Consider the following 10,868-nt stretch of genomic DNA (forward strand, 5'->3'; position numbering starts at 1 on the left):
CCAAGAACTCTTTTGGTGTAGCTATCGCAGTGTATGATGAAAAGGATGGAGAAGTACTGACGGAGAAAATAAACGGCAACTTCACGATCACAAATGCTGAAATATTGGCGATCCAACATGCGGTGGAAATGTGCAAAAACAAGGGATACAGTAAGACGGTAATCCTGACAGACTCCAGAAGTGCCTGCGAAACCCTCACTAAGGATAAAGCCGTAGCCGAAAACTACATAATATGGGAAATCTTCAAAGAGCTGCAGAGCATGCCTAGGTCGTACGTAAGGATTCAGTGGATCCCTAGTCATCAGGAGATCCAAGGGAATGAAATTGCAGATCGAGCAGCGGTGGCACGAACACATGATAAACAATCTTTCTTCAATGGGATAACAATGAGCGACGCTATAATACTGAGCCGAAAGGAAATTTGGGACGAATGGGAGAGAAGGTACAAAGCGGAATCTATGAAGAAAGGGAAATGGCATTTTACGATATGCGAAACGCCATGCAAAACGATCTGGGCAAAACACCTAACACTGAATACCGAGCAAGTAAAAATAATGAACAGAATTAGAAGCGGACACACATTGACAAAAGAAAGGAGAGCACAATGGGGATTAGAGATGGACGATTTATGCAACCTTTGCGAAGAAGTTCAGGACCTAAAACACTTGCTTTACCACTGCCCAAAATACAACAATATAAGAATAAATTACAATATATTGGAATATATGGAGCCCTTGGAGCCAATTCTACGAGAAAAATGTGAAGAAAGCATGAAACAAATAGCAAAGTTCATCAAGGAAACAAAAATAATGGTATAAGAAACAAAGGAAACATAACGTTGAAACCGATGAAAGGAAAAAACTGAAGTATGTTGGCGAGATGGATCAACCATGGTCTTAGTCTGTCGAAAGACAATCCAAACAAAAAAAAAACAGCTGATCGGAATGTGAACAACAGTTACTGATAGCGTCCCATAGACTTAGAGATTTAGATTCCGTGTCCACATATTTCAGCAAGACAATCTTTGGGATATGATAAATCCGATTTCTTAGTAAAACATGGATCGTCCTAGGCGGAAACGAAAGCATACAGAACGTTTCAGAACCTATACAACGGAAGTAAACGAATGGGAACTCACCACAGAAATTAAAATCGAACCGGACGACGAACCAGTTTTACCAGTATTTTGTAGCCTGTGCAAAACATCCGCTGGGGTGAAGCTATTAGCGCTGTTTTCCAACAAAACAAAGAGTTCCAATCCGGACATTGCAGTTTCAATTAAAGCTTGCGTCGGGTTAGAGGTAATGTTTAGTAGTTTTATTTTTGCTTTTATGCTTTTCAATATTTTTCTCGTAGATCACACCGGAACTAGAGCCCCAAGCACGAATTTGCCGTAAATGCCTCAATGAGTTGGAAACTCACTATGCTTTCTGGAAGCGAGCAACACAGTGCAATGAATATTCCCAAAACCGAATCACCGAGGAAGAGGCTGAGGTAAACGGGGCCCATGCGCAGCAGATTCGTGTGTGTCGTTTCTGTCTAAAGATTGGCGGGAAACTGCTAGAGCTTTATCCAGAAATTCATATCCCTGACAATGACCACTTGGTGAAGATTCGCAAATGCTTGGGGGTGCCGGTAGATAATGCATCTCTAAATTTGAGTTATATTACAGTAATTTTTACTTTTTCAAGATTAACGCAATGGACCCAGTGACGAAAATTTGTCGTAATTGCATTCAAAGTATTGATAGGTTACTGGAGTTTCGACATAAGCATGAACCAGAGGAAGTATTTTTCAAGCAGGAAGTTGATACAGAATTATTCGGGAAGCTTGAATGGACAGCTCACGGAGAAGCGACAACTAAAGTTAAGAGAGAATATCCAGATCTCGATCTGTATGTGTCAGATTCTGATTGTTCCGTAGATGATCAATCAGATCCGTTCGATGATGGAAATATCAAAGTTCGAGGGGTTCGACCTGAATTACTGCAGCTGCTCGGAACGGATATGGATGGAAAGAATTTTCAGATACGAAAATGTGATGGCGGACTGTTGATGGTGATTTATGATGAATTTCGATTCCGATATTGTTCCGAAACACCAGAGGGTGGCACTTTGTGGGTATGTGCTGAAACCAAACTATGGAAGTGCCGCATGAAGCTGCACATTGACGAGTTAGGAATCAATGCTTGCGTGGAGCCGGGCGTTCAAAAGCACAGTCACCCGTTTAAGCTGCCAACGGTAATGAACTGCCCCTCGGGGAAAGGGATGACACTATTCGAAGGAAAGAAAGTACCATTCTGGCTATATGCTAGGCAATTATCAAGGTCTTTTCATACGCGTAGCTTGTTTTTTGATGGTAATCGATATAGCTTGCAACAGTTTCGTCCCCACGGAGATTGTAGTGTGTGGTACTGCGGCCGACGGCGTAAAGGTAAATGTATGGCTGTTATTTATGTTAACGGGGTATTCCAGCGTACAGAACTCAAAGGAAAACACAATCACGAGACCGTAGACGTAGATGAGGTCTTTTCTCTTTTCAAGAAACGTGATATAGACACGGAATCAACGGAAGTTATAGACGCTTTTCAAGAGACTAACTCAATGGAAATTTTAGAAAACTGCTTGGAAGCGAGTGAACACTGTTTCGAAAGAATCGCTAACGGACTAGATGACAAACAAACAGTACAAATTGAATTGGATGCTCTAACAAAAGAGCAAAATCCTGAGATATTCAAGATTTTTGAGCAGGATGACCCGAATCGCAAGTTTAATGTTATCAGGACAGGGGGAAAGTTCAAAATTGCACAGAACAGCTACGAGTACCGATATTACGGTCGACTAAAGGATGGGTCTACGGTTTGGAAATGCATTTTTGATTCATTGCGTCATTGCCAAATTTTGATGCGAGTTTCTGTTGATGGTAAGGAAATGGTTCATTTTAAAATAGGTCGACACAGTCATGGAATTGAGCCTGAGAAGATTTTTAGCGTACCAATTGGAAAGCGGATGATCGGCGAAGAGCCACTCTGGCTGCTGACGCGTGTTTCGCTATACTACGAAAGCCGATTTATTGTCTATCGCGACTATGTGTTTATACTACAAGATACCAACAAACGGGGATTGGTACGATGGTGCTGTTTAAAAAAATATGCATGCCGTGCGTTGCTTATTACCAGTTCGGATCTAAAAATGGTGTTACTGAAAACCGATCATTCTCACGAGAAACCACCAAAGGAAGAAATTGCTGAGCTTCTTGAAGGTAAACAAAAAACAGAATCACCAATGGAAAATCTTTCGTTTAAGCAAAAACTGTTGTCATTCCCCTCAACAAAGGGTCAAATTTGGGACGAAGAAAGTCATGAGTACAATCCCTTCTATATCCTAACAAACATGTTTCGTACTAAGAGACAGTACGGAATTATATATCGTGGGTACAGATACTCTTTTGGTTCTATCGATCAGAACGAAACCAGCACATGGTTATGCACTAGAAATTGGGTAAAAAGCGATTGTTGTAAGGCAACTGCCATAGTGGAAGGTATGTTTGAATCTGTGTTCGCCAGTGTTCAGCACAACCACGATGTGTTGCCTGAGTCCCAAATTCAACACCTGATCCAGCAATGCATATTACGTCCGATATCCAACGAAAAAAAGTTGAAGGAGCTTCCAAATCAGGAAGCTGAAGCAAGCAATATTTTGTCCAGTCTAGCTCGTTTCGATCCAAACCGTAATTTCGAGGTCAAACGAATCAGAACCAAGCAAGTAATCACCTACAAAGGCGAGAATTTTCGTTTAAAGTTGCGCCAAGATGATGGCAGTAGCTTGTGGAGCTGTGTTTGGTCTAGAACTCGCAACTGTGTTGTTACTTTGAACCTGAATGCCGATGGAAAACAAGTATTTCCAGTGGATTCAAAAAAGAAGCACAATCACTCGGGTCAACAAATTGCCGCCTTTCTGCTACCAACAGGAAAGGCGTCGGTTTACGATGAAGACAAAGATGCATATTTGTCATACTGGATTTGGAACTATCAGTCTGAATACCGCACAAATAAAGCTATTATCTACCAAGGCTACAAGTACACGATCCACTTCATAGGAAACAACGGAAAAAGCACATGGAAATGCTATGGTGGTTGCAAGGTATATGCGCGAGTCGAGGGTGCTCTGGAAATGATATCCGTTAAAAATGAACACAACCACGAGCAATTAACGGATGATGAAATAAAAGCAATAACTGGCACAGATATTGTTGATCCAGATCTTCTTCCTAGTAGTAAAACACTTCCCTCATCATCGTGTCCTTCTAATTTAAGCAGTCCACTGCGTGCATCAAATTTACTGAGACGACTATCTGTGCCTGACCAGGACCGAAACTTTGAAGTTCAAATTCACAAAGGACAGATGAAAATCTTACAGGATGGCTACGAATACAATCACAAAACCTCCAAACAAAATCATAGCTTATGGAGATGTATTCACTCCTCCGTTCGCAGTTGTCGAGCGACCCTTCATGTTGATAACCGGTGCAAAACTGGAATACTTCCAAAAATCCCTAAACACAACCACTCCACTGAGCTGTGGGACATATACAAGTATCCGCTGGGCGAAAGCAGTATCATGGACTCATACTCGGAGGTGGTGAAACCGTTCTGGTTCCTTATTCAACCGAGCTTCATGCGGCCTCTCCCAAACATCATTTACGATGGCCACCGATATTCACTAGATTTTATCACCGAAACCGGAGATAGCAGCAAGTGGAAATGCTCTGCTCAGCCTTGTCGTGTAAGACTCACTGTAACAGGTTTGTTCGAACTGGCGGCCATCAATCCACCTGAACATGCCGATGCACCGCTGACAGAGGAGAAGATAGCCGAATACATTCGTTGCTTTGGGACGAGTTCCAGAAACACCACTTCTTTGGTTGATTCGATACCGTTTGTAGAAGTGAAGATGGAAAAGACAAATTTCGATGCCGAGGATGAAGAGCTATAAGCTGTAAATAAAACGTTCTTTTGAACCGGTTTCGAAATACTTTTTGACTTTGATACTTTTGGTGAAAATGTAACGATATGAAAAATATAACCAATTTGCCTTATAAAACAACAAAACTCAGTTTTTTCTGAAAAACTCAGCACTTAATCTATACTAGCAAGTATATATCACTCCTTATCCCTATTCGCATTAGACGTAAGAAGATTACGATGTAAGCTTGGAGTTTTCTAATTTGTAGGAAATTAGCAAATCTAACAAGAAACTTTTTTTTATCCTAAGCAAAGAAATGATTGCAATCTGTAAGTATAATTTATTCAGTAATAGCTGTGGAAATTAACCTGGAAAATTTACGAACAAATCGAATTGGACTGTAACCTCGCTTCATCATTTGAAGTAGAAGCATCCTCATGGCAGACCCGATGTTTCTGTAGCAGCCCCTTTCTTGTAAACGCTTTATCACAGTCAGCACACTTGAACGGTTTCTGGCCTGTGTGTTGTATCATGTGTCTCTTTCGATCGGTAGGATACATAAATGCTCGGTCACATAGCTCACAGGAATACGGTCTCTCTTGGGTGTGCGTACGCAAATGCAAACGCAGATTGGCTTTTGCCTTGAATTTGCTCGAACAAAATGTACATGCAAAGGGTGTATCTTCGCTATGTAGTAAAGAATAGTGATGTTTAAGATAGCTCTTCCGACTGAACCCTTTTCCGCAATAATTACAAACATGCTTGGTATGCTCAGGAACGACCGAGTGCAATTTGAGATGCGCCAGCAGATTCGACTGCGTGCCAAATCGTTTGGAACAAACAACACATTCAAAAGGCTTCAGTTTCAAGTGACTGCGTTCATGATTAGCCAGAACCATTAGATTGCTGAACCGCTTACCACAAACGGAACATTGATATTGCTTCGACTGATATGGATTACCTTTGTGCAAATTGAGCCCCCGTTTCGATGTGTAGCGTTTGTAACAAATTTCACACTCGAAAGGTCGTTCTTCGTTGATGGTACGGTGCTGCTCATGTACATCTTTCGAATGTTTCAATAAATGGTCTTTGCTTTCGAAAACAGTTGCACATCCACAACAACTTAGTGTTGTACAATCATAATCTTCGGTTTGTTCTATAAGCTTGATTGGATCATTTGGAATCTTTATCAGTTGTTCATTGATATCATCGTTCAGCACAACCAAGTGATCAGCTGTTTCTATTTCGGGTAGCAGCGATTCTGATACATCTCCGTAAATAATTTTGTAACTTATTATTGGTGAAAAAGTATTCTCTTTCTCAGTTGTCCTAAAAAACAATCTGCCCATTCAATATCATCCGAAGAGTGATATCAACAACTTACCCAAGGTTCTTCTCCAGGAGATTTCTAAGTTTCTGATCGGACTCTAAACACTTATATTTGACGTCTAATGCTGACCTGAGATTTCCAAAGCACAAAGAACATACAAATTCTGGCAGTCGCGGATCTTTTGTGACCTACAATAACGAATTGATTATACCTACGGAAAATTGAATTGTTTGGAAAGTTCTACCTCCAGTCCACTCAGATCCTGAATCATGTCGGCTACCGAGTCACATCCTTCGAATATCGAGAGCCAATCATTGTTACTGATGACCTCAATACAAATTCGGCAAATGCGCATTATTATATCAGTTACAATTACAATCTTTGCTATTAAAAAAGTACCAAAACAATTAATCCGTGTTTTATTTTCCAAGCTTTTTTTGTTTATGTCGTTTTTGCTTGAAGCGAAACTGCACTGAGCCAAAAAATCACATACACTTTACGTGAAAAAGCACATAAATCTATACCGCACTGAACAAACTAGAAACGTATTTTTTACCGGAAAATTCAGGTGATGTTAAAAAAATAGGAATCCTTTCAATTTTATGTGATGCACGTAAAATTTAACAACTTGGTAATAAAACTTATTAGATTTTTGAGTGAAGGTTATGTGTCATGTTGATAAAAGTTACGTGAAATTCACATACCTTTTACTGGAGCTCACAGTGAGAAAATTACTGTTTTATAAACTCAAGATGGCGTCAACTGGATATACGCGTTCATTATTGTTGGATGATTTAGGCTTCCCTGAAAGTCTACTAGATGTTTTCGAGCGTAAGATTCATTGATATTCAAATAAATAAACCCTTCTCTATAAAATGTTTCAATTTTCAGAGTGCGGGATCGGATTATTCGAATTAATAACCTTCTCGATTGAAGAGTTACAGTGTCATTTGCAGCAAACGGATGCTGATTGGAAAATTGAGGTTATTTTTGAAGCTATAAGTTCCTGGCGAAAAAGAAATGTAGTTCAATTGATATTTTATGGTAAACACTTATTTTCATATTTGTATCTATTAATTTATAGAAATCAGCGATCCTCAGTGCATTAACCAACAACGAACTTCCCGGAAATGGAGGAGCAAACGAACCCTGTGAGTCAAGTGGAAGCGTGCTGAATACACATGCCCTTGAAAGAGAGCAGCGAGGCTTATTACTTACACCCGTCAATGAATCGATCGATTCGGGAATTGTGTCTACAAAAACAGTAGGCTGTGTACCCCTTGAAATAAGAAGTCAGATTGACTCTGATTCATTATGTACCGGAAATGAGTCCTCAAAAATACTGGACGAACTTGAGCTGCTAGATGTAAGCCAGAGCACGCCATCAGTGTCGTCGAATGGCGAGGCGGAACTAGCGACTGCTAGTGTTTCAGGTAGGATTATTTCAAATTTGCTAATACGGTGCAATTTGAAATAATCCTAATAATGCATTTGAATTGCATTTAAAACGTCGAATAAAGCAATACACGCGCGTTTTAACGTTCAATATTTTTATCAATACTAGACAGTATTGACTAAAGTATTGTACGTGTAATGGAAAAAAAATGTATTGACGATGTGTATTTCAAATGGGATTGGCGTATTAAAGTAATATCGTCAACACTCGCATTGAAAAAATATTGAACGTGTAAGAGCCGCTTTAGTGCATTTGACATAATACCTTCACATAAAGCATTCTAGCTAACAGCAACTGCACTTGTATTTATCTTTTCCTATTCTTCTTGCAGCTAGTTTTAATGACGGGATCGAAACGAACGAAACCGAGCGTAGACAGGAAAAACAAAACAACGAGGAACACCCACCATATTCATCTGATACTGTGTTTTCTCCAAGCATTTTAGCAGCGCTCTTGAAAAATTCAGAGGAAGGGAAAGATATTTTGCGTAGATCAACACTTGGCGAACTGAGCGAGGCCAAACAACTGGCATTAGCTGGTATTATCGCAAAATATCATCTGGCGACTAAGGATCAACTTCGCGTGGATGATTTGGAGAGATATGCTTTGGCTATAACTACAATCTTTAAATCGGAACGCAAGGTATAACCCATACACATTTTATATTACGCATGGGACATAAAAAGAACATACTTTCTATTGTAGGAGAGTTATTACATTCCCCGAGGTGGAGACCGTCGTAATCACGGCGGTAAAATAATAAATAAAATTGGAAATTTAAAACAAAAGAAGAGAAAAAGCGACGCAAAGGAAGAAGAACATTTGAAAAAACTCAAATCAGGCGAGTCAACATGCAATGCACCCTCCGACAGCAAACAATCGATTGAAGCATATGAATGGTTAGCTTTGAATGATACGCCGTGGTCTACAGTACTTGACAAATGGTCAATAAGTTTTGATTCGCGTAAAACGATACTAGGAGACAAAAAGCTCGTCAAAAAAGCCTTAAGATTGTATGGGCATTACAAAAATTCGAATGGTTTTCAGTTGGTAAGTCAACTACTACGAATACTACTAATAAAAATAATAAGTTTTCATTTTTAGATTGATATTGATTTTCGACTACTCACATTGGGTGGAACTAGTGGATTGCAAGTATTAGTTGCTATTCGCCCTGCGTTAATTGCTTACATTTCAAACACGGCGTTGGATCCATCTGCTGAAGGTTTATTGAGATTATTGAAAAGCACTACTACAAGCGAAGGTACTCTTTCGAGTGTGATAGTGAATTTATGAGACAATTATTTATATATTTTCCGCTTTCTTCATTTTTAGATGTTAAACATTGTGCGCTGTTGCTAGGATTGCACACAGTACTACCTCCAATCGCAGCAGGATCCCGATACAAACCCACAATCTGTACGGCCCAAGACGATACCATTGTCTTTGCAGAATCTTTAGACGCAGCTATAGAAAAAGTTCGAACAATCTGTATGGGCTACGAGGAACGCAATCTACCAATTGTTCCAAAATTAATTACTATTGGAACAGAAGTATCTCGAATCGATGGCCCATTTTATATATGGTATAACGAAATACTCTATGAAGTGAACACAGCTGCAAGAGCAACGGACGTACTTCTAAAGCTGTCTGCAATATTCGGATTACCTTTTTCGAAGGTGTCTAAGTTGGTGTGGCACTTCATAAGCTCTTATGCATATTCGATCCGCCAGCGTGAGTCATATGCTGCAATAAATCGTCTGGAAAAGTATCTGTCTGCTCAGCACATATCATCAGTAACCAAAAATGATTAGTTGTATGCTATCTGACTGTAAGTTTATATTTTCTAATGTAAGCGATTATTTCGATCATCTTAAAAATTACCATGTAGTACCAGTAGATTATCGGTATAGATGTACTGTAATGAATTGCAATCAACTTTTTTCAAAGCTGTATCCTTTTAAAAAGCACATGAGCAGGCATTCAATAACAGGTTTAGCAACAGAAAGCTTTAGTCACCAGTCAAATGAATCGAATCATGAGAGCAGGGAATCAAACTACAGCCAAAATTCAAATAAAAAACAAAAAGTTGATTCAAATGAACAAAATACTCTTTCAAAATACCTATCTCCAACGTTTGAAGCGATTGATAAATCAACGGCGGATTTTACGTTAAGTATGCATATGAAGAACAATTTTACGCGCAAGGATGTATACGACATTCAACGTAGAGTCTCATTAATCTTCAAAGAAGTTGCTTGCCAAATGGAATTGTTGGATTTAAAGTTTGCAGATCCTGAAATTGAGTTTAATTTTAAATGTTATCTCTCCAAACTTAAACAAATGTTTTCTTTAATCAGTTCAGACCACAACTTTTTTAAGTATTTACGCACACGTGGATTTAAATTGCCTGTAATCATTGCTATTGAAAATGATAACATTATTAATAAGCCAGCCGATGTAGTGAATGAGTTGGGCATCGAACCAAACTGTAGTTATCTAATGTTAATGCCAGTTGAATATCAAATTAAAACATTTTTTGAATGTGGAGCATTATTAGAGAAAACTATCAGTAACACGGTAGAACTTGAAAAGACATCAGACATTAAAAACTTTGTTGCTGCTAGTAGATGGAAACAAATCCGAGAAAAATATAAAAACGACATTATCATTCCAATCTGGATTTACAGTGATGAATTTGAGGTAAATGACCCCCAAAGCTCTCATAGTAATAGACATTCCATATGTGGCATATATTACAGTTTTCCAACGTTCCCTGAAGAATTTCAAGGGAAATTATGCAATATATTTGTAGCAGGAATGCTAAAAAAAGTTGACATCAAGGTAGTTGGATTCAATAAGCTACTATATGCCCTTATAGAGAAGTTTAAAGGTTTAGAAGAAGTTGGAATCACGTTTATGCTTAACAGACAAGCAGTATTAATTAGGTTCGTCTTATGTTTGGTACAAGGAGATAACCTAGGAGTGCATACAATGCTACTTTTATCAAGTGGTTTTAATGCTACCTTTTATTGCCGGTTCTGTAGACGACCTAAAGAATTGCTTAAGAAGGACGTGATAGAACATGCAGATTGTATGCGTCGAAGACAAGATTATG

At 39.0% G+C, this 10,868-nt stretch overlaps 2 protein-coding genes across 2 annotated transcripts; one reads left to right on the forward strand and one right to left on the reverse strand.

Moving 5' to 3' along the window:
- Positions 1–929: 929 nt before the first annotated feature.
- Positions 930–5,100, forward strand: LOC131681914 (uncharacterized). The gene is made up of 3 exons (XM_058963012.1): positions 930–1,301; positions 1,357–1,635; positions 1,692–5,100. Exons 1-3 carry the CDS (start codon positions 1,059–1,061, stop codon positions 4,992–4,994), a joined length of 3,825 nt encoding a protein of 1,274 aa, XP_058818995.1. The 5' UTR covers positions 930–1,058; the 3' UTR covers positions 4,995–5,100.
- A 162-nt stretch (positions 5,101–5,262) lies between these two features.
- On the reverse strand, positions 5,263–6,750 carry LOC131681915 (zinc finger protein OZF-like). Its single transcript, XM_058963013.1, has 3 exons — positions 6,539–6,750; positions 6,349–6,482; positions 5,263–6,293 (listed from the first exon to the last, which is right to left on the reverse strand). The coding sequence occupies exons 1-3, from the start codon at positions 6,647–6,649 to the stop codon at positions 5,342–5,344; spliced, it is 1,197 nt and encodes a 398-aa protein (XP_058818996.1). The 5' UTR covers positions 6,650–6,750; the 3' UTR covers positions 5,263–5,341.
- Between the last annotated feature and the right edge of the window lie 4,118 nt (positions 6,751–10,868).

This window comes from Topomyia yanbarensis, chromosome 2, assembly GCF_030247195.1.
Source record: "Topomyia yanbarensis strain Yona2022 chromosome 2, ASM3024719v1, whole genome shotgun sequence".
Taxonomy (NCBI): domain Eukaryota; kingdom Metazoa; phylum Arthropoda; class Insecta; order Diptera; family Culicidae; genus Topomyia; species Topomyia yanbarensis.